Below are 24,792 nucleotides of genomic sequence, written 5' to 3'. Positions count from 1 at the left end.
TGGCTTTCACAAATACCTTATACAGTATAATTCTCGTCAGACAGTCACACAAACCGATAAATTAAAAAAATGCCCTAAGTCTAACTCTAATATTTTGAGTTTTTTTTTTTATCCTCACCCGAGGACATTTTTCCATTTTTGTTCAGGTAGAGTGGGAGGGAGAGAGAGGAACAGAGAGAGAGAGAGAAACATCGATGTAAAGGGACACATCGAGTGGCTGCCACCCGCACAACCGACCAGGGTCGGGGACAAACTGCAACCGAGGTACGTGCCCTTAGCGGGAACCGAACCCGGGTTTCTCTGGACCGCAGGCCGATTGTCTAACCGCTGAACCAAACTGGCCAGGGCTAATATTTTGAGTTTTTGATGGTGAATCTTTCTGTGGCAAAGTCTCCATGGATTTTTTCCATTTTCCTCCAATACACCTCATTTGGAGGGTCCTGCCTTAGCCTGCCCATCCCTTCCTGCTTCCACCTAGAATGAGCCCTGAGGGTTATTGGGGCAAAGGGATTAAAGAACAGAATGTGTGGCCAGTGGTTGGACCTATGTGCAAAGTACCACCCAGCAGAGGAGGGAGAATGCAGACCTAACTCAGATGGTGACAGCAGAGATGAGGGGGTACAGGGGGACAAGCTAAGGAACCTGGGGAGGGAGTTAGTGCTTAGGCAAGTGGGCTCCTGGTTTTGCAAATGTGGCAAGATGTGCAGACACATGAAGTTTAGAAGGCATCCCCAATGCGGTCTCATGACACAGTGACCTCCCACACTGTACCTGACAGTGATGGGAGGGAAAACAGAGGTACAAGCCACAAGAATGGAATCATCTCAATCAGGGAGGAGAGGTGCAACTTCTTTTTTTTTATCCTCACCCGAGGACATTTTTGCATTTATCTTTAGATAGAGTGGGAGGGAGAGAGGGAAGAAGAGAGACAAACATCACACGAGAGAGACAGAGAGAGACACACCGACTGGTTGCCACCCACATGACCCCAACCGAGGTGGGGGACAAACTGCAAGCGAGGTACGTGCCCTTAGCGGGAACCGAACCAGGGACTCTCCAGTCCGTGGGCCGACGCTCTAACCACTGAGCCAAAATGGCCAGGGCACAACTTCTTGAAAGAGAAGGAGTGAAGACAATAGGTGCTTTAGCATGGGATTCTGAGCCCACAAAACTAAAAGGCTGCTACCTTTGCTAAACCGAATCCTTCCTGGGTTGGTCAGCTTTGAGTTTCAGGCCAGCTTTAGGACAAGTCCTCAGCAGGTGAATCTCTGTAGCCTGTGTGGTTCCTTGAACTCTGACCTGGGCTCTGGTGACATCCCTAGCTTTGACCTTCCCCTGGGGCATCCTGTCTTCCCAGTGCCCCCCCCCCCCCCAACCACCTATCTACATTTTGTAACCTATATCCATGTGCTTGGCTTCTTGGAGGTAGGGGTTTGGTGGAGAGGGGAATAGTGGTTCAGGCCTGAATGTTTTGAGCACCCACAGAAACATGAGCTGGAGTGTATGGTTGGAAATGGGAACCTGGAGTTTACTGTTTCTCAAATTTGAAAAATTTGCATGTTGCTCAGGGCATGAGCCTTGGTCTTTTTCTCTTCCCACCTGCTCTCACTAACCAATGTTGTCCTCACTTATTGATGGGTTAAGTGTCCACTTACAAGCTGTGTGTCCCCCCAGTGCAGCCTTACCACACTATATAGTAATGGTCAGTGTTCAGTCTCTGCCACTAGAGTCTAAGGTTCCTTGGAACAGGACGGTCTCAATCATCAGTGAAGCCTCATCCAATACTAATAGAAGAGTACTATTTACATTTGCTGAATGACTCGAAACAGGAGAAAGGTTAAAGGATTATGGTACTACCAAATGACAGAACATTATACAGCTATTAAAAATCTTGTTTCTAAAAAATAGTGACAAGAAATACTAGGGAAGATGGTCAAGAGATAGCACTGTATCCATAACATGATGTCAACTTTGCGAAAACATACACATGTATGGGCAGACAAAAAAGGTAAGAAAGCACATCATCAATTTAGTAGTAATTATCTCTGGTGATAGGACTTAGCTGCTTTTGTGGTTGTTTTTTTAGACTTTCCCATACTTCCCAAATTTTCAGTGAGACTGTTTTATTATTATTTAAATGTAAACATTAATAATTTATGTCATATTTGATTCTTAAATACGTCCCCTCATTATCCTCCTTCTATCTGCTGTTGAGAGTTAACACTAATATTGACACACATTTCTATTAATACCCAGTGGTTAGGGATCACAGTTTTTAAATGTATGTTTTCAGTTCACATGTTACAGCTGCACATCATAAACAAAACCTGGGACATGCTTATTTGCCACAAACCAGCAGTGTGACCATGATTAATATCATATGTGTGTGTGTGTGTGTGTGTGTGTGTGTATGTAAATTCTACCCTATCCCCATCAACTTAGTGAATTTGTAATATGTTTTATATGAAACAAAGCATATCGAATAAGAAGTGATGGAAAGTCAGTGCTGGATTAAAGACAATTTTAATTTTTTAAAAAGTGGTCAGGAGAAACCTTAATTTAAAAAAAAGATCTTTAAAGATCATAAACACACATCTATGTCACACCCTCTTATTAAAATAAAACAATGATGGGCATGCACTACGGTATGAATGGGAGATATTTGGACTAGTCTTTCTGTGGGTGAGGTTCATATTTGTTACTTCATCCTTCTGCCCAGCAATCCCCTTTCATGATTATGTCTCACAAGGTACATCTTCCAGGCTACCTTCTGTGGTCTCCATACCATGAACCCTTTAAAGAACCAAACCTCCAGCTCATCAAAGGTAGGTGTTCAAGCTTGGGTTGGATTCCTTCGTAGTTTTCTTCTTGCATTCACCCAAAAAGACCTTCCTTGTTTCATTCTGTCCGCCCCTGAAAACCTTACGAGTGCACCTTTGCCAGTGCACTCATGCCTGCTCTCTAGGCAGGGCAAGGCATTGCACAGATCACTGTCAGGGCCCAAGGGCTCAGGTAATGTTATTTAAATTACAAACCTGAATAAATGGCATTCCCAGAAAATTTTGAAAATAATACAGTTGCACTAAAATAATTTATATGTAGTATATTGTCCATGTTGAGATTTTTTAAAAGGTCAGTATTCCCTCAATGAGGATACATAATATGTAAAAGATGAACTACATAAGGATATCTCTTTTGTATTATTTAAGGACCTTTGTGTACAAGTTAGAGAAACTAATGCTAGCCAGCAGAGAACAGAGGTCTCTCTCACAGGAACACATGGTTATTCTCCCCTCAGAGCAGCTGGGCTTCAGGAAGGATGAGAACGGAAACTGAAAACACCCAGGGCTCTCTCCAGTTCTCTTCTCTTTCTGCCGGCAGCCTTCTCTTTTTCTCAGATCTTTAAGTACCAAGTGGCTGCCTCACTGCCCTGGGGTTCACCTGTTAGTTTCACCCCCTCTAAGTGGTTAACTTGCTTTTCTTGCCCCCATTCTAAAAATCTCTGAAGAGAATCAGATTGGCCCAGCTCAGGTCAGCTGTCCCTTCTTGGTCCATTCAAATGGTGGCAAAAGTAGAGTCAGGTCGTCATGGATTCTGGAAGGCCCCACTGTGAACTGGGGACAGGTGTCAGAAAAGCAAAAATTATGAACTAGGAGATACTCCAGATGAATAGCCTTATACGTGTATTAGAATAAGACCAGTGCCAGAGAGTATCTAGGGCAGAAGTTCCTCAATGGGGACAGAAGAGGCGGGGAGGTCAACAACTCTGAACCCTAAGGAAGTTTTCACAGTATTCTGCTTATGACGTATTTCTAAGGAGAGTATCTATAGCTTTCATCAATACTCAAGGGGGGTCTATAAACTTCCCCCCTTGAATCCAGTGCACAACGCATACACAATTAGGTAATTCTTAATAATAAGCACAAACCATCCTATTAAACTGAACCAAACAATCTAAATCAATTAGGTATTAGTATGGTTTGAGAGGAATGTCTGATTTAAAATATGATTGTTAATGTAACACTGAGAAATATTGAATCTTTTATAATAAGTAGTCCTGAATCCAGCCCTAAGTACACTGCACTTCATAAGACTATAATTTAAACAAGATTAAATGTAAAGAAACAAAGACAGCCAAACTCAGAAAAAACTTTTTAAAAATTTATTTTTACAATTTGGGAACAATATTTTGTTGCATATAGATTGGTTTATTGAATCAATTTAATTTTCTTGATTCCGTTACATATAAAATTATATAAAGAGAAAACTGTGAAAAGGAATGCTAGGATGAGAATTATCTGAAGGTTTATAGAAAAATCTAATATTTTATATAATTTCTTAGATCACTTTCTTTTACTTAAACCTTATTCAAGTGTTACATTTTGCCACTGATTCTAAATTTCATAAAGAATGACAGTTTTTCTATGTCTATATTTCAGTTATATACATTGCATTTCTCTGTTATTTCTTAATTATAGAAGTAATACATGCTGATTGTAAAAAATGCTTGCAATTTGTAAGTAAAACACCCAGGTGTAATCTTTCACCTCCAATCACACTCTCCTTTCTAAAGGTAGCTACTTTAACATTTTAGTACATGTTGTTTTTCTAAAAAATCACATGCATTACTGTGATGTAATTTGGGAACAATTTTTTTCAAAGGCCATCCATTATATTTTCATGCCTTAGCTTAATTTTCAATTGCTCAAAAACTCAGAAATTTAATGCTACTTGCTTGTATTTACTTGTCTCATTTACTTTTCTGTAAGTAAATACAACTTTTCAACAAGGTGGTCTATTCCCCAACTTCTATGTCGTTCTTCAAACACATCTACCTTCTCAAGACACTGATGACTGCATACCGAACCTGAAACATGGAGAAAGGGGAACAGGTTAAAACTTTGTGAAGAATGCATTCAGGGGTTCTTCTGAAAACACAGCCATTGATGTTCAAAACTGTGTACTGAAAACTTTTCTCTTTTTTAATGAAAATGGGGAAATAGTAAGACTCATTTTCTGAACTCTGTGTTGTTATCACATAACTCCTAAGAGCCAAATATAAACATAGCATCTCTCTAGAAGAATTCAAATGTCTTCAACGTAGCTAAAAAGGCATATTACCACACTTAGCTAAAAAGGCATATTACAGAGATCTGTCCCTTTTCTGAGATAAAATAGTCTTCAATAAAATGGTTTTTGACTGCCCCGACAGTGCGGCTCGGTTGAGCGTCGTCCCATGTACCAAGAGGTCACTGGTTCAATTCCTGGTCAGGCCACATGCCCAGGTTTCTGGCTCAGTTCCTAGTAGGGGGTGTGCAGGAGGCAGCCAATTGATATTCCTCTCTCCCTCTGCGTCTCCCTTCCTGTCTCTCTCTCTCTCAAAAAAAATCAGTAAAAGAATATTTACAAAAAAAATGGTTTCTGACCTTTAAATTTTATACTTCTAGATAGTAAAATTTGATAACAGCTCAAAACAGTTAACTGTTGACTCTATTTTAAAAGTTACAGCACACATCCATAACTTACCAAACAATTTTTCAATTTCAGCATCTGAAACATAAAATGGTGGGCCTGGGTAAAAGAGAAACATGGTTAGATTTAGTTCTAAAGAGAAATAAATTCTGAGAGCCCACTTCTCAGCTTATTTCCAGTGACCTAGGTATACTTAGTCTACACACAACTCAATTAGCCAAATGGGGGGCATGTGACAGGTTCTTCTTTTCTTTTCTACCATCTCACGCCAAAGACTGGCTTGCGGAGGGGAAGAAAATGGTAGGTTCCCATCTCCAGCAGAGATAAGATGGCTGAGTCAGCCACGGGAACTGGGAACACTGAAATCAGAATGGAGTTCATTAACAAATTCCCTTGGGGATTCCTTCTGGGGTACTGATTTCCTATTGCTCCTGCACTCCCCCACTTTGCTGAGGAAACTTAGCTTCTACCCCTCTCTACAGCACTCCCTTCTGGGCTCCACCCCAGAAACAGCTTGCTGAGTTTTTTCTCCACAGGCCCCTCCCTAGGCCTGCTGTTCAGGAATGAAATTGAAATCAGATTAGCACAGCTGATGTCTGTCTCTATTAATTTCTATTTCCATCTGACTGTCCCAGACTTAATTAGGAACACTAGGTCTCATCTTTGAATGTGTTTTTAAGATGATTTACTCAAACAAACAAAAAATAGTAACATATATAAATGTTTATAAAACACAGTACTTTTTAAAAAGCTTGATTAAAAATCAAAAAGGGAATTTTTAGAAATTAAAAGTCTCATATTTGGCTTTCAAATCTTCCTGAAAATGAAAGTTCAGCCATGACAGAGGTTAAGCTTTAATACATCAAAATGGGTCCAGGAAAAAAAAAGAAAGGCACTTTACAAATTCAAAATAAGGATAGTTATAAAAGAATGCACTCAATAAATTATAAAATTTCAGAAATTAAAAAATAGCAGTAGTTTAGAGATTTTCCTGCACATCTCCTACCTCCCCATGTCCACTTTTCACTTCGTCCTCCTACGAGGGTATTTGTGTGTACACTCGTAGGCATCTGCCCAAATCATCCCCACCACCACAGATGATTGCTCTATCCATAGCACAGCCACCAATCTCTCTCCCTCCTAATCATGAGATTTCTCTTTTATATTAGGGCCATCCATTTCTCCCTCTCTTTCATTGTTTGAGCTGTGAATGAACAAAATGGAAATGGAATATGAGAAAAATATGTATCGAGTGGGAAGATAGAAAAATGTTTATAGTTTCTATTAGCCAAAAATAGACTTATCTTCATGTACGTGAATAAGCAGTATACTTCCTATGGGATAAATTAGGAGAAAATTAATGCTATTCATGTCATAAAATTAAATCAGGAAATGAGGCAACTAGGAAAACAAAAAGACTTTACCTCCGTGTTTAGTTGGATCATAAGACAGAACACTCAAGAGGTATTGAACCCCTTTTCTCATTAGGGACAGCATTATATCTGCATAGCTGGGGGGGAAAGCATACAAAGAAGTGTGTTAGAACTCTCTCTACAGGCAAAACCTGGAGGGGACAAGAGGCAGGGAGGGAAAGCGTTGTGTCTCCATTCTCTTTCATCTACATTACTGAGCAGATTTCTCCTAACAACCCTGTGAAGTCAATTCTCATTCTACAAGTCAGACACGGGTTCAACACATTATGTTACCTGCCTAAACTGGGAAATAATAGAGATGGGAATCAAAATGAGCCCTGCTTCCAGGGCCACTCAGACTAGACGACTTCACGGAGACGAGGAGAGGCTCAGTCCAGCCTGATGGACCCAGACGCCTGGCCACTTTGAACACTCTTCCCAAAGGGCTACTGTGCTTCCCTGTGCTCTGGGGAAGTGATTCCTCTTCCCAGGCTGGTATCAAAACCACCTGGGTGTTTGCTCAAAGAAGATGCTTGAACTCCATCCTCACTGACTGACTCAGTAGGTCTACTGTGGGGCATGGGATGCTGCAGTGTAACAAATAACCTGGGTGATGGGGACCTCTCCGGGGGCACATGCAAGAGGTACAAACACAATCTCCCCCCTCTATTTATCTGGGGAGAGACATGACCAAGGCAAAAATTCAAGGTAGTATGAAGTTTAAGCTCTGCAAGTATGCCATAAACCACAAGTGTTGTTTGTACAGTTCTTTGCAGTAGGTGGCTTAGAGAGCAGCTGACGCCACTTCTCAGCCATGTCTGATTGGTTCAGAGTGGGGACCTGAGTCTGACAGAGCCTATCAGTATACAGACTAGGAGCCAGGACTGGTCCAGTACAGAATGATGAGTTGGACTAGTCAGATTAATCCACCAGGAAACTGAATTAAGAGACCCAGGAGTCACTAGTTAGCTGTGGTTGTTGCACAAAAGCTGGAGCTGTTATGCTGTGTGGTGGATGGAGCTGAGGAGGCTGAGGATGGTGAACAAGTCAGATACATGGCAGCAGAAATGGAGCAAGCAGAGAAAGCTGTGAGGACAGAGGACACCCACACAGGGAGGTAGAGAGGCCAGGAGAGACAGACAGATTGAGATGGACAGACTGGCCTGCTCTGAGGGAGGAGCTTTGGCTATTGGCACACCAAGGGCATGGTCTGTCCTCATAGTGAGCTTCGTGACTTCCAGTTTGCTCCCCACTGCCTTGCAGATTTTAGCCTTGCAAACCAAAGCTCCCAGTGGGGCTGACCTCAAATCAGATGAACAGCCATAGGGAGTGGAAACACCTACAAAGTTAGACATTTAGCAGAATTGAGGTTAGTGTACAAACATGGTGTTTTATTCATCCAGAGAGGTCTCAGGTGAATCTTTGAGTGGATAAAGGACACAAGAAATGCCAACCAGACTCTAGAAATATGACGTGCATGTTTGGAAGAAAGCACAGAGCTGGAAATATAAAAATGATAAGGGCAAATACCATGCACAATTTGTCCAGTTATTTCCCAATATCTGGCATAGGACATATTTTGAGCATAGTAGGAACGTTATGTATTTGTTGAATAACTGAATGAAAGTAACAGGAGAACTGAAATGTCATTAAAGGAGCAAGTATATCAGCGAAAAGCAAAAGGCTGGGATAGTTCCTTTGGGAATGATGACTTAGTCATGTGAGGAAGATGAGGATTTCAGAAAAGAAATAAAGAAGGAGTGGTGACAGAAAGAGAAGGGAAAACAGGAACATGAATTATCACTGAAGATACATATATATTAAGAAGATGTGGCATGGCCTAATTTTAAAAGATTAGATTTGGGAATAAACCTTGCTTATGAAACAATTTTTAAAAATAAAAGTTTAATTTCTCTGATGTGACTTCTAACCTTTTTTTGCCATGCGTTGAGTCTGCCTCCACACAACTAAATAATTCAATATTTATGTGCCCAATCCAAGTAAGTATGTGAATATTTGAGTTGGGAAGTACGTAGGTGTGGTCATATTTTACTCAGTACACTTGCTCATATTTTAATTTTATTTTTTAACAAGGCTAGGGACAATAAGATGGTCACCAAAAACGTCAATTACAAAAGCTCTAACATAACAGTAGCTAATCTTCATATAGTGATTTAGAGTTGACAAGGCCCTTCCCACACATGTCATTTATTTTAATTCCCATACAACCCTGTAAGGCAGTATAATGTAGGGATCATGAGCGTGGACTTTGAAGCCAAACTCCCTGGTGTGAATCCCAGTTCTGTCCCATACTAGTTGTCTAACTTTGGACAAGTAATTTAATCTCTTTGACCTTAATTTCCTAATCTGTACTATGGGAATGCATGGTGATTTGACATTGATTTAACACTACCAATTTAGTGATTAAAATTATGTATTCTGTGTTTTCTCAAAGCATATAATCAACCCCATGTTTTCTTAAATGAATCCTGTGTTTTCATTTCTGGCCAAGTTCTCGTTACAGTTGAGCAGCCTGTTCTAGGAGTAAGGAACACTGACACCAGCTGTAAAATCACAGGTGTCCACGATAAAACCACAGATGTCCAACTGAAGCAAACTGAAAGATAAGATCAGCTGCCCCCTTACTCCCACTTTTCTTTCTCAAGAGAAACTACACATCCACACTCCCCCTGAAAATCTCCCCCTTCTGAATTCCCACCAACTCTATAAAAATTGCTGGCTTGACCAGAGATACTAAGATGGGTTTTTGAGGACAGGAGTCCCCCCATCCTCTCAAAACTCTTGCACTTGAATAAACCGCTTTCTTTCTCACCAGCACCTGTCTCAGGAGTTTGGCTTTCAAATTGCCAGGCAGCCGAACTTGGGCTCACTTTCAGGAATAACAAGAGCATATACCTCACAGGATTGTTTTGTGGACAGAATGTGTTGATTCACATAAAGTATTTCAAACAATGCCTGGCACATGGCAAATACCTAACAAGTATCACCTTGTTAGGTGATGTTAGTAGCAGCAGTGATGGCAGTATTAGTAGAAATATTACAATTTTGCAGAGGAGTAAACTGAGACTTAGAGAAGGTGACTACTTTGATCAAGGCAACAGAGTTTGGAAGTGATGGAGTCACAAGCCTTATACTCTGGTCTCTTTGGCCACATCCTATACTTTTTAGACAAATATGGTATTTGATTTAGGTCTTTCAATTCTAAATACAAAAAGCTACTTCAAACCAGTAAAAGTCTAGCTAATTTCCTAGAATCCAGAAAAAGCACAGCATATCAAATTAAGAAGGAAAGAAAGATAAAGAAAGAAAAGCCAACATTAATTAAAGAAACAAAATTACTAACCGTTTACGATCACCTGGGTTAATAGCAACTAATGCTCCTCTATCCCAAATCCTGTCAAATTTGCCAATATTTGCTCTATCAGAAAGAAAAAGAAAACAATTACAACATTTTATATAAGAAAAATCAAATCTTTAATGAGATGAACAGTGTTCCCCATGGTGCATGCTGGTACTTCAGATGTTATAGACCCAGGTGTGAAGGTGACACCTATTTTGCTTTCTCTTCCTTTTCCTTACCTGTCTAGAATCATAATGTTTTCCATGGTTTGAAAGCTATCAAAGGACAAAAATATTAGGGAGGTAGGACGTGTTCAATGACTGCTGGCCTTGTTGATTTTTTGTCAGACATGTATCCTACAACAAAAATAACTGCAGAGCCCTGGACGATTTGGCTCAGCAGTTAGAGCATCAGCCTGCAGAACAAAGGGTCATGAGTTCAATTCCTGGTCAAGGGCACACACTTGGGTTGTAAGTTCCATTCCTAGCCCCAGTCGAGGTGGTGAGGGAGGCAATTAATCAATGAGTCTCTCTCACATTGATGTTTCTCTCTCTCTCTCTCCCTCCCTTCCTCTTTATCTAAAAATCAATGGAAAAATATCCTTCAGTGAGGATTAACCAAAACAAATAAATAATTAACTAAATAAATAACTGTGCTTTCATTTTTGGCCAAGTTCTCATTACAGTTGAGCAGAACAGACTCAAATCAATGCTTCATGGGTGCTACTACAAGTGGATGGGATGGAGGAAGGAACTGGCCCCCCACTCCAACACTGTCAGCAAGTACCGAAGCTTTTAAAAGTGCAGAGGTAGTGTTCAGTCCTACCTGGGAAGATCAAAGAGGCTGCAACAGTACAATGAGATGTTCCCCAAAGAACTCTGTAAAAAAAAAGTCAAGAAAACAAATCTGACTTATTAAGAGATTCCTGAGTAGTAAAGGAAAAGAAAGGAGGGGCACAGTAAAGGTGGTGGAAAGAGAACGTATAATTAAATATAAAGGATATAATTTTACCACAAATAATTTTTTTATTGAAAATAAAATTTTTCTGAAAACAATTTTTTAAACTGGCATTTTTTTAAAAACCTGTCTTATGGATCAAGGAGGAAAATAATAAAAAAGTTAACCTCATTAACTTATTAAATTTTAGCGATATTTATTTTAGCAGTCCTCATTTAGACTGCTAAAGATAAGTACACAGGTCAGTCAATACCAGGCAGGCTGATAAAGGTCATGGATGTTAAAAGTTATTCATGAAAAGTACAGTTGGGCTGACTTCCTCTTTTCTCTTTCATGCATCCGTCTAAAATGAGCATTTATTTTCTGAACACCTTGTGGACAGGACTACCCCGGTTCTAGATAGTGGATGTGAATTTGACAGTCTCTGACCACAGTGGAGACAGCCTGGTGGAGCAGAGAGGCGTGGGTACAGAGAAACATTACGCTGCAGAATGGCCTGTACTGTTCTGGTTGCATACCTGAGCAATATGGGAACAGAGGACAGAACAGGGAACTGCCTGGGGAAAGACTGAACAAGAAGCAGCCTTTGAAAGGGAGTTAATGCACCTGCTAACATTACAGAAATTGGGCTGGGGGTGCAATCCAGGAGGAGTACCATGACATGGACTCTATCCTGTCCAGGGGATGTGAGAAGTCAGGGAGGTGGGGAGGGGTTGGGGGTGAAGGGCAAGTTAGCAATGGTGCATTAGGATGTGAAACTCTTGGATTTTATTCTGAAATGAGATACAAACAGAGGTCTCTAAATAATGCTGGGCCTGGAGGTAGAAAGAACAACAATGAATCTTAACTGTGCCTGGAGATGAGAATCACTGGGGAGTTTTAAATTGTACTGATGCCAGCCCCACCCCTAGAGATTCTGATTTATTTGGCCTAAAGTGAGACCTCAGACTGGGAACTTTAAAAGATGCCACTAGGGCTGAGAACCATTGCCTAAGAAGCATCTGGATGCAGAACTAACCTCTTTAGACTGAGTAACCTCCTGGGATTTTTAGATGATTGTGAACAAGGTGGAAGGAAGCTGTAAAATAAAGTATTATCAAGCCTCTTACGGTCCTAAACAATTAAGTTCTGACAGTACTTTGCAAGAGACAGAATGCACCAACAATGGCCAGACCATGTAAGACCAGGAAACTTGAACTTATCTATAATCTCTGCAGCAATCAACCTGGGAAGCCAAACCATTGCCTCTGTGGTCAATGACTGCCAGGTTCACTAATTTTTATCCCTCCTATTCAAGACCAACCAGAAAAAGCCAAATATACCCCAAACCCATAGTATTCTCCCCTCTAGTTAGCCCCACTCTGGCTTCCCCAGGCCAACAGCCCCCAATCAGGGCACACCTGAAACCTTTGTGTTTTTCACTATAAAGCTTTCCCACTCCTGCCTATCTTTGAGCCTTTCCCAAATGCAAGTGGCTGACCCCCTCTGAATAAATAGCCTCTGCTTGTTCACATTTGGGTGGTCTTTCTTATTCCTACACTATTACCTCAGGCTGGTGAAGCAGTTCCACTAGATAATTCTGGTCATAGAATGACGCCCAGATCTATTATTTCCAGCCAAAGTGCTGCCCTGTCCTTCACAGACTTAAAACCATTTGCCTGCTACACCTTTGCCCTCTACAGGTCTCTTAAACTCAGCATCTTTAGAACAAAACTCATTTTCTCTGCTCTTCAACTTGCTTTATTCTCTGCTATTCAACCAGTCACCTAAACTGGAAATGTGAACTCATCATCCCCTTGATCTCTCAATTAATCACTAAATCCTTCCAGTTTGGCATCCTAAATATTGCGTTGACCTACCTGTGTTCCTCTGAGCACCCTTATCACTCTCCTACTACCCATTTCAGGTCCTTAAGATCTCTTTCCTAGACCACTGCTCACAACCTCCTGTCTGGTCTCTGCCAGGAGGCTCTTTCTCTTCAAATGTACTACCTTTGAGGCCTCAAGGTTCTTTTGGCTCAGAGGAAAATCTGGCCGTGTCATGTTCCCACTTAAAACTTGCTGCACAGGCTGAAGGTACCAGCTTCAGAGGGCATCTGAGACCATGGATGTGACTCTGCCTGTCCCAGCCCTCTCAGTCTGTGCCTCAGGAAGCTCCTGCAGGCTGGGTGAGGTAACTCTCCTCTCTGTTCCCTTAATACTCTGTGCCATTACACTTAGCTCGTGTATGACAAACAGCTTTCTCTGCATTTCTCTTTTCTCTCCTAAGCTAAAGGATTCTTTAGGACAGAAACTGTATTATCTCTTCAATGCCTCATGCAAGGTGTGGCACAAAACAGGTTTTCAAAGATGCCAATTTGTAAATTTAAAAAATCATACAGGCCCTGGCCAGGGTGTCTCAGTTGGCTGAGTGTTGTCCCATGCACCAAAAGGTCACCAGTTCAATTCCCAGTCAGGGTACATACCCAGGTTTCAGGTTTGATCCCCGGTCAAGTGCATATGGAAGGCAACCAATAGATATTTCTCTTTCGCATTGATGTTTCTCTCTCTCTAAAATTAATAAAAATATATTTTAAAAATCATACAAACCCAAACCAAAAACATGAGTACAGATAGGCTTTGGCATCAGATTTTCTATCTATTTCCATACCTAGCTATCCATCTTTTTTTTTTTTAAATCTTTATTGTTAGATGTAAAATGTATTACATATGTTCCACATTTTTCCCCCACTGACCCCTTCCTCCCCACTCCCGCCGCCCTCCCACCTTTTCCCACACTATTGTCTGTGTCCATTGGTTATGCATATAAGTTCTTTGGTTTATTTCTTCCCACCACCACCCCAACCCCTTTCCCTTTGAGGTTTGTCAGTCTAGCAATGAATTTGTACTTCTTAATCCCTTCACCTTTTTCACCCATTCCCCCAACCCCCCTCCCAACTGGCAACCAACAAAATGTTCTCTGTATCTATGAGAATGTTTCTGTTCTACCTGTTCACTTTGTTTGTAGATTCCATTGTTGATAGATATGTATTCATTGCCATTTTGTTTGTTCATATACTTTATCTTTTTCTTCAAACAGACCCTTCATCATTTCATATAATGACGGTTTGGTTGTGATGAACTCCTTTAACTTTTTCTTGTCTGGGAAAGTTTTTATATGTCCATTGATTCTAAATGACAGCTTTGCAGGATAGAGTAATCTTGGTTGTAGGTTCTTGGTTTTCATCACTCTGAATATTTCTTGCCACTCCCTTCTGGCCTGCAAAGTTTCTTTTGAGAAATCAGCTGACAGCCTAATGGGAACTCCCCTGTAGGTAACTAGCTGCCTTTCTCTTGCTGCTTTTAAGATTCTCTCTTTGTCTTGAACCTTTTGCATTTTGATGATGATGTGCCTTGGTGTGGGTCTCTTGGGGTTCATCTTGTTTGGGACTCTCTGTGCTTCCTGGACTTGTATGTCTGTTTCCTTCACCAAGTTAGGAAAGTTTTCTGCCATTATTGTTTCAAACAGCTTTTCAATTTCTTGTTCTCTCTCTTCTCCTTCTGGCACCCCCAAGATGCGAATGTTGGCACGCTTGAAGTTGTCCCAGAGGCTTCTTACAGTATCCTCATTTTTTTGGATTCTTTTTTCTTTTTGCTGTTCTGATTGGGCATTTTATCCTTCCTTATATTCCAAATCGATGGTTTGCTCCTTGGATTTACGTACTCTATTATTGAAGCTGTGTAAATTATTCTTTATTTCAGTTAATGCCTCCTTCAATTCCAACTGTGTATCCATGATTTCTAACTGGTCCTTTTTTATGCTCTTGAGGCCCTCCCTAAGTTCACTGAGGTTCTCACTAAGTTCATTGAGCATCCTTATAAGCAGTATTTTGAACTCAGTATCTGTTAGGTTGCTTATCTCCATTTCGCTTAGTTCTTTTCTTGGGGTTTTGTTCTGTTCTTTCATTTGGGACCTGTTTCTTTGTCTCCTCACTTTGGCTGCCTCCCTGTGTTTGTTTATTACTTAATGAGAGGCATGGGGCTAGCTGAGACCAGATGCTGCTCGTTTGAAAGAATTTAGGAAAAACCTGAAGCAGTACCCAAGACAGGCCAATCCTATGGTTAAGCAAGTGGCAACAGCTTGGTGGACTTGAAAGTTGGGTGGGGTGGGGCGGGGCGGGGCCTCATGGAGTCAGCAGGGCAGGGCTACCAGTGTGAGCCAGGTTGCTGGAGTCCCAGATATGGCGACTGTCTGCTGCCCCCGGGAAGGGCTCACCAAAGGAACAAAGGCCTCTGACAGCACGTTTGTCCTGGAGAAAGCCCCCTCTCCAGCCCTCGCTCCAGTGCCAAACAGCTCAGTTCTTCCCTGTATGTCTCTGGTGCCCCTCGAGCTGCCTCTCCTCCGAGCTTAGAGGGAGAGAGTCCGATAAGTCGGTGCGGGGGCCCTTTAAGGAGCTGCCTGGGGCTCCAGCCGCTTCAGCCTCCCTGAGCCTCAGTTCCCGCTGGTTTTTCCAGCCAGAAGTTATGGGGACTTCTCTTCCTGGCACTGGAACTCTGAGTGGGGCACCTGATGTGGGATGGGGACCCCTCAGTCTTCAGGAAGGACCTTCCCAGCCGAGGTATCCTCCTGATTTTTATCTGCCACACTTGGGTGTGGGACCAGCCTGTCACCCGGCCGCCCCTCCTACCAGTCTGGATGTGGCTGCTGCTTTAATTTCGTAGTTGTAGGACTTCCATTCAGCTTGATTTCAGGCGGTTTTGAATGATGGTTGTTCTGTAGTTTAGTTGTAACTTTGATGTGGTTGTGGGAGGACTCGATACAGCGTTTACCTACCCGCCATCTTGACCGGAAGTCCCATGTCTTTTTAAGCCCTAGCTCCTTACACTATATAATGTCTAGGAGAATCTTATATACTCTTCTATAGTACCCTCACTCATGCTGAGGAAAATGTTTTTGTAGGGGTATGGAAATAATTATTTACCAAAAACAAAACAAACCTTGAATACTTTGGCTCCAGGAATTTCCGTGATTGGTTCTTCTGAATAAGTAAGATTCTGCTCCATAAAGAATTCCCTTATCCCAAGTTCACTGATTTCCACACCGACTACACTGTGTCCTCGATCTGCAAACCTGCATAAAGCCATATATTTACACTTAAATTTGTATTTCAAACACAGTACTAAATAAAAGGATATGCTCAATAAGCATATATTTTCCTTAACTTTAAGGGATTTATATGAATTCAGGTTCATAGGGTTTCATAGATCATGTAGCTCAACAAAAAGTGAATCTATATATTCTCAAACCTTATGGTGTATGGAATTCTGAAAAATTTATTTATATGACCTTAGGAAAAAAATTTTAATTTTGAAAAATTATACCTTAAAATGTTGATTAACCACAAATTCATTTGATTAGAAGAGTTTCTAATTTAAAAGCATCCTATGGATTAGAGATGCTTTTCAATTTCTCTAAATAAACACATATAGTCAGTTCTGCTATATATAAAGATGCCTATCTAAAAACCACTGCACTATGCAAAGTCATGCAATAAAAATTACAAGGCTTGTAGAGAAGATAAGGGTTGGGGCACAACATTAAAAAGTTTGTCATAATGGCCCTGGCCGGTTTGGCTCAGCGGTTAGAGCATCAGCCTGTGGTTCAGAGAGACCAGGGTTTGGTTCCCACTAAGGGCATGTATCTCAGTTGCAGTTTGTCCCCGGCCCTGGTTGGGTCATGCGGGTGGCAGCCACTCGATGTGTACCTTTCATGTCGATGTTTCTCTCTCTCTCTCCCTCCTACTCTATCTGAACAAAAAATGGAGAAATGTCCTCAGGTGAGGATAAAATTTTAAAAAAAGTTTGTCGTTTGTCATAATGTAATATTATTCAGTCACAAAAAAGAATGAAATGTTGCCATTTGTGACAATCTGGATGAACCTGGAGGGCAATATGTTAATTGAAAAAAGTCGGAAGACAAAGACAAGTACCATATAAATGATCTCATTTATATGTGGAATCTAAAATCAACAACCACAACCAAACAAATAAATTCAGAGATACAGAGAACAGATTGATGGTTGCCAGAAGCTGGGGTTGGGGAGTGGGCAAGATGGGTGAAGGGGGTCAAAAAGTACAAACTTCCAGTTTTAAAATAAGTAAGTCACAGGGATGTAATGAACAGCATGGGGACTGTAGATAATAATAGTGTATTGCATACAGGGTGGGGTAAAGTAGGTTTACAGTTGTTGCTAAGAGAGTAGATCATTTTTTTCTTTTACTTTTTTTTCTTTATTGATTTTAGAGAGAAAGGAAGGGAGAGGGAGAGATAGAAACATTGGTGAGAGAGAACATCAACTGGCCGCCACCTCATGGCCCCCACTGGGGATCGGGCCCACAGCCTGGGCATGTGCCCTGACCAGGAATCAAACCAGCGACCGCTTGGTGCATGGGTTGACGGTCAACCTCTGAGTCACATCAGCTAGGCAGGAGAGTAGATTTTTTTTTTAATCCTCACCCAAGGACATTTTTCCATTTTTTGTTCAGATAGAGTAGGAGGGAGGGAGGGGGGGGGAGAGAGAGAGAGAGAGACAAAGAGAGAGAGAGAGAGAGAAACATCGACATGAAAGGGACACATCAAGTGGTTGCCACCAGGGCCAGGGACAAACTGCAACTGAGGCACATGCCCTTAGCGGGAACTGAACCTGGGTCTCTCTGGACTGCAGGCTGATGCTCTAACCGCTGAGCCAAAATGGCCAGGACAGGAAAGTAGATCTTAAGTCTTATCACAAGAATAAATACTTTATAACTATGTATTGTGACGGATGTTAACAAGACTTAATGTGGTGATCATTTTGTAGTACATACAAATATCAAATTAATATGCTGTACACCTAAAACTAACATAATGTATGTGAATTATACATTTATTTATTTATTTGAGTTCCAGTGGAATTTTGTTGAGATAAATTAACAAAAAAATCAAGATTTTTATCAACCATTTAAAAAGTTTCTGAACTTTTTAAACTCAGCAGAGACGCTGGTCCGTATGTGCACACACATGACACATCCCAACAAAAACAAAGCCCCACTGGAACATTTGCCAACTAACGGGAAGCCATTTTTTCCTTTCCCCAAGTGTTTGCAAAATTTTGAGTCCCCACTGTTCACTTCTCAGTGGAACTGGTCCCTTGTGGCCAGGGACAATGAAATTCTACCCTACTGTTATTGAATAAAAAATTGTTTTTCATGTGTTAGTTTTATTTCAAAAAAGGGAACAGTGTCTTTGTTTTCTCCAGGCACCTTCCTCCGCAACCACTGGTTAGAATACAGTAGTCTATATCTTAATAACCAACCCTAGCTCATACCCACACCCCTACCAGTACACTGGAGATTTTAAATACACTTCCTGTTGGAATCTGTCTGCTGTGGCTGGGCAGAGTCCAGGTGCCAGGCTAGCTCCTTCTGACCTCCTGTTGACCCCAAAGATGAGTTTTTCGATCTGGAGAGTGGATTTTCTTTGGGCGTTTAAAAAAAATTATCTTTAAGAATATACAATAGAACTATAATCTCACTGAAGTCCACTTAAATTCACCAAAAAGGTAACTGACTTCAGCTCCTACAAGGCCAATAATTTTGTTTGACAAAGATATTTTTCCAGAAAGTGATTCCACAGTAACAATTTTAAGATGTACAGAATGCTGGGGGGGGGGGGGGGATTAGCAAATTAAAAAATAACATGGTTTAATTCCCAAGAATTTATTTCATCTCTTTGTTACTCATCTATAAGGTCAGGAGTGTAAAGACAGTTTCTGATGAGGTTATGAACTTTCAAAGTATTTCTAAATCCTTACTGCACACACCCTTCCTTTTGGGGCACAGTCCCCTCCCTCCCATCCCTATTTTTAAAAAAATTAACCAAGTGATCAGAATGAGATGTTTTGATTCCAACAATTTAAACCCAAGGCTTTATGCTGAATTGTCTAGTTCTAACCCAAGAATGATGGTATCAAAGATAAAACACATGGAAAAGGAAAGATGCTCCCATCTTATTCTGAAAACAAATACTGATAACCAGTTGCCTCCCTTCTGCCCCCATGATTATATCTTAACTTAAAAATAATGTTTTAAAAAAGCTTTTACACATTTGCTATAACTTACCTCTGTGAATCAGTATTTTCTCAGTATACAATTAAACAAAATTTAGAAATAAACCAGGAAGACATTACATAAGAAAAAAAAACTTTGTCAGTAGAAAAAGACAGGAACCTAATAGAAATGGTGGCACAGTTTTACACATGTTAAATGGTTTTATAATATACAAATACTACAACATGGCACTTGACCTTGAGAAAGAACAGACGTTTACTTGTAGAACTGGGCCTTGGAAGGGCTACAGTTTTCAAGTTATTGTGAAATAATGGACAGAGGATTATTGGGAATCATTTATAGATGTGGAAGGGAGTGACTTAGTATACAGGGTGAACTGAGGTTTCTAGGAGAGGTCTGAGGTGTGTGCCTGTGTTCTTTTGTCTATTCATACATAGCTTGGTTCCACTGGGCATAGTTATCTGCTTTCACCTCATGTTTCTTGCAGACAAAGAAAATGTGACATTCATGTCATGCTCAAATTATTCCTTAATGTATCAATGGAGTTGAACAAAATTCACATTTTTAAAACAAGAGGTAGAGCAGAAGTGACTGCACGTGTTACCTACACAAGACTACACACTTTCAATGTGGTCAGAGCATGAACTGTTTATAGTTCTAAAACAAACACAGCAATAACTTGTCTTTCATATTTTCTAGGAAGTTTATACGTTAACATACAGGGAATATTTCTTTTTATATTCTTCATACTTTTTTTGAAGTTACCAAATATAAACAAAAGAGTCTAAACCAGCTGTGTGAATTTTTATTTCCATTCAACATATGGAGAAATGAAACATAGCCTACTATAGACTGGCATAGGCTGGATAATATTGGAATATATTTCCCTTAAAAAAAAAGCTAAGAAAATATCTTAAACATTTTATTTTAATGCTTTTTGGGCCACAGCTCGTAGTTTATTCATATCTGGTATCTATATAGACCTCCATATACAAATTAGTTACATAACTAAAAAATCCTCTAGTATAACGTATATGCAATTATATATAATAGTTTAGTTCTGATGTTTTTATTATAAATGACTTTAAACCCCAAATATTTAACAATCACATTTAATTGGCTGTTTCATCATACCATTTCCTAATCCTGTCTTAAAACCTCCGCTAGAGTTAGACTGTTATTATCACTTATGACATGACAATAAAACAATCTATTTATAGAGTTAACGTTTTTCTTGCAGGTAGTTTCCAAAGTTATTATTTTTTCTGGTTCAGTCAGTTCGTTAAGATCAAGTCTAATAATATAGTTTAAATGTTTTCAATTTCATGGCCACACTAGAAACTTAAGTTATAGCAGCCATTTCATAAATGCTCTCAGCTACAAGTACTTTTCATCAAGAAAAGAAAGTGTGTTAATGCTTATCTGCTCTTACCATTTCATCTCAACTGCTTTCCCACAAAGAGGAAAAAATACCCTCAGTCCACTCTCGCCTTTAAGGAAAGTATCCAAATACTTCTTTAACAGCCTGGGGAGAAAGAATTTTTTTTGTTTTTAAATTAGCCAATGCACAAAGGAAAGGACTACAATTGTATGATGCTAAGTACTTTTCATGCATTATCTCACTATTCCCAACAACTTGACAAAGTAGATACCATTAATTATAATTTCCAGTTGACATAAGAAACAGAATGGTTAAAAACTTGCTCAATAACATAGCTAGTGAATGGTAATCTGATTCAAATCTGGGGCTTTCCTGATTAGTAATTAAAAATAAAAATTTTCATTGGTTGCCGTTTTGCGAATTCTTTATTAATCTCCCAAATGTATATATGTATGTGTTTACGTGTGTGTAAGGCGTGGCAGAGCCTCTGGATGCACTGAGTTTTTCAACATTCATTTTATGGTAAGCTCTCTAAATGTGTACTCAGGTGTCAAGAAGGAGCTCTGAAGAGTTGTAGTTATTCTTGTAGTTAATTCCTTTGTAAAGATGTGACTGTTCTAAGGCCTTCGATGCAACAGAGATAACCCAGACAGTGATTCTGGAATGATGCCCCAACTACCACTCAGTGCGCAAATTCAATAATAATAATAATAATAATAATAATAATAATAATAATATCCCCTGAGAGGGCAGGGTAGTTGCCTGGAACAAGGAATGTCTGACATGACCACTTTATTCAGCACTGGCCCATGATTTACTATTCAAAGCCTACTACTACTACTAGCATGTGGCTCAACATCCTGGTTCACTTACTAATTTCTTTCAACTTTTCTTCTACCATATAGATAATATTTTAACATTTGAACACATGCTATTGGAAAGCAAGGTCAGAACACCACCACTTTTCAGTATAAAGAGATAAAAGCATTAATGTCACTTGAGCATCTGCTGTATGTATAATTATGCAATCCAATACATAGATGCTACAAGGGCTTTAAAAAGCCATATTTCATAAATCTAAAATGCCTCCAGTTGTAAGTCACACCATTATTTATACTCCTTGGAAAGAGTGAACATTGCCAATTCTCCTATGACATGCCACAGATGTGTTCTGATTTCAGAGATGCTAAAATGTGAAAAACTAAAAATGTGTATCTTAAAATCAGTCACATAATGTGTGCCTATATTATTATTTCTATTTCCAAAGTCAGTTTCTGATAGAGCATTTCTGTTATATACCAAACATTTCTTACTGGTGTCCTTGTTCTTGATGAAATGTAATTTTGCGTTCCACCCACTTTTCTTGCCATTCTTCCAGAGTTAGTACTCGGTTTTTCTGTACCTCAGTATCGGGGTACTCTTTAATATCAAGTGAAGTTCTTATAGCATCCATAGTTTTGTAGATACCTTTGCCTCGAAGCAGATGTCTCTAATGCCTAAATGGAAAATATCTGCAATGTTGACATTTAAGGGCATTGCAATTCTATCAAGGAATGAGATAAAAAAAAACATTATCCTAAGAAGTATGGGTTTTTTTATTTTTGTTTTTCCCTTTACTGGTTTAGAGAGAGGAAGTGGGAAGGAGAGAGAGATAGAAACATCGATGAAAGAGAACATCGATTGGCCGCCTCTTGATGCCCCCCACTGGGGATTGGCCCACAACTTGGGCATGTAACCTGACCCTGACCGGGGAATCGAAGTGGCAACACCTTGGTGCATGGGTTGAAGTCTGACCACTGAGCCACACCAGCTGGACCAGAAGTATGGTTTTTAAAAAATATTTCAACATCCCAGGAAAAGCCATACAAAAATTACTTTTCAGTGAGTCTGATAGCAAAGGCAACCTCATATTACACATTAGGAATGACCTTTAAATAAATTTAACTGTATCTTAACATTAGTGTTAAAGCATTTAAGTTAAAAAAAAAGAAGAGGAGAAAAGAAACAAACAGGCGCTTGGCCTGTGTGGCTCAGTGGACTGAGCATCATCCATGGACTGAGAGGTCCCAGTTCAATTCCCAGTCAGGGTACATGCCAGGGTTTCCAGCTTGATCCTCAGTAGAGGGTGTGCAGGAGGCAGCAGATCGAAATTTCTCTCTCTCTAATCCTTCCTCTCTCTCTAAAAATATCAATAAAAACACATTAAAAAATAAGCAAACAAACAGGTATTTCACATTTTATAATTTTTGTAAATTCAGAGAATTTTTTCTAGCATCTCAGTTACTGAATTTAAATTACTTCATATTTTTTTTATCAGTGTTACAATGCAAACAATTTAGAGTTCAACAGTTATAAAAATAACTCCCCCTCACATGAGAGGCAACCATCTTTAACTCTTGTAGCTAAGTCTTGAAATCGAACTATATCTCAAAATAACAAGCTTATTCTGTATCTTCTTGATTTTTCATGTCTAGGTAGCTTCTAGAGAAAATAAGCATTTAGCCTTCTTTCAACCTCCCAACACACACACACACCCTTCTCATTTTTCCTATCCTTTCAAACAAGATATAGCAGATTTTTTATTAAATACGTGGAGTACACTTTGTTGTGACTTGGTAAATACTTTTCATAGCTAAGCCATGTAATATTCTTTTCCTTTGCTGTACAACTTTTTTATTCTGTAGTTAATATCTGTCTTGTTGCTTTTTTATTTTATTTATTTTTCTAAATATGTTGATTTTCTAGAGAGAGGAAGGGAGAAACAGAAACATCAATGTGAGAAACATCTATCAGCTGCCTCCTGTACCACCCTACAGGGGATCAAGCCCACAACCCAGGCATGTGCCCTGAAGGGAATTGAACCAAGACCTCTCAGTCCACGGGGTGCAGGTGGGGGCTGCAGGGGAGGGCCACAATCCACTAAGCCACATCAGCCAGGCTGTCTTGCCTTTATATTTATACAATTTCTATACAGTAGTTTGGATTCTATTAGTATGCTATTATTGGTCGCTCTAATTTAATGATTTATTCATGAGAATAGCAAACAACGCAGGTATTTCAGGAAAAGTTCCCTTTATTACAAAATTTGGCTCCCACCGCTGTGCTTAGGCTTTAAGGAGAAGGCACATCCCTTGTAACTTCTTGGCAAAATTTGTTAACAAATCACTTTTGCAAGGCTCTCCAAGTTTTCTGAGAGGTTAAGGGGGAATACCTGATGATATTAGGAACAGAAAAGCAAAAGACAGTTGTTTTTATCTTATCTCCATGTTCAGCTGAAATTTTGGAAACTGGGCTTGAGACTTCATTAAGCAGTCCTCTACTTAAAACAAAAGGTAAGCATAATTTTACCATATAGGGAGGGGACCTGGATTGTACAACTCTATCCCTCTCACACAAACTTGAAATATAACACCATGAATATAACTCAATCATTTCTTAAATGTTCTAACAGCTTCTTAACTTGTCCATGTCCTTTTCTGGAGAAATAAAAAGTTTCATTCTAAAACAAGATAAAAGTGCAAATTGTAAGAATCAGGGAAGGCAAGTTTCACTGGTATTTCTACCCATTCACGGAAATTGATGTGCTAGTTTGGTCGCTAAAGTCCTCCCCAAGTGGACCCCCACCTTTCAAAAAAACGTTACTGCTTCATTTTTATTTTTAAATTTTTCTAAATTTAAGGATAACTTTCCCAAAGTGCACAAACTTTAAGAGTATGGCTCAGTGAATTTTTACATAGACACACACCATGGAGCAAGACAATATTTAAAGCACCCCCGTTTCCTATCCCCCACCCAGGCCGCCCCTAGTGCATCACTCACTATCCTAGCAAGTACTTCTCTTTACAATCATTAACACACAACAAGGTTTTGGTTTAACTTTAAATCACGGACTCACAGAAAGGTCATTCACGGCCCAACCTCGTTATTCCCAGATCCCACTCTGCTCTCTAAATCCTATCTCACGATGCTGTCCACCCTTGTTAGGTTGCCCGATTCCGGAATCCTAGCACAGGCTCACACCTAGCAAACCACCCGCACCTTCTCTGGCCCACGGGGAACCTACCTCGCGAGCCGCCGGACGCCTCACGGTCTAGCTCTGAACCGCCAGGGGCCGGGAAGTAA

At 40.0% G+C, this 24,792-nt stretch overlaps 1 protein-coding gene across 1 annotated transcript; it reads right to left on the bottom strand.

The window, feature by feature from the left end:
* Positions 1–4,260: 4,260 nt before the first annotated feature.
* On the bottom strand, positions 4,261–24,785 carry TPMT (thiopurine S-methyltransferase). The gene is made up of 9 exons (XM_036256226.1): positions 24,734–24,785; positions 21,984–22,166; positions 20,722–20,814; positions 16,179–16,311; positions 11,071–11,123; positions 10,249–10,323; positions 6,897–6,982; positions 5,527–5,571; positions 4,261–4,867 (listed from the first exon to the last, which is right to left on the bottom strand). Exons 2-9 carry the CDS (start codon positions 22,121–22,123, stop codon positions 4,755–4,757), a joined length of 738 nt encoding a protein of 245 aa, XP_036112119.1. The 5' UTR covers positions 22,124–22,166; positions 24,734–24,785; the 3' UTR covers positions 4,261–4,754.
* Positions 24,786–24,792: the final 7 nt, after the last annotated feature.

Source organism: Molossus molossus, unplaced genomic scaffold (assembly GCF_014108415.1).
Source record: "Molossus molossus isolate mMolMol1 unplaced genomic scaffold, mMolMol1.p scaffold_m16_p_12, whole genome shotgun sequence".
Classification (NCBI taxonomy): Eukaryota; Metazoa; Chordata; class Mammalia; order Chiroptera; family Molossidae; genus Molossus; species Molossus molossus.
Note: the sequence above shows the minus strand (reverse complement) of the source record. Positions and strands in the feature narration are given on the sequence as shown.

What these genes read in the sequence shown, in the direction of transcription:
- TPMT (XM_036256226.1), bottom strand. Translation starts at nt 22,123, where the DNA reads ATGGATGCTATAAGAACTTCACTTGATATTAAAGAGTACCCCGATACT. An exon ending in AGCCTCTTTGATCTTCCCAG is followed by an intron (nt 10,324 to 11,070) that starts GTAGGACTGAAC and finishes TCTTTCTGATAG; the next exon opens with AGCAAATATTGGCAAATTTG. An exon ending in TGAAATTGAAAAATTGTTTG is followed by an intron (nt 4,868 to 5,526) that starts GTAAGTTATGGA and finishes TCCATGTTTCAG; the next exon opens with GTTCGGTATGCAGTCATCAG.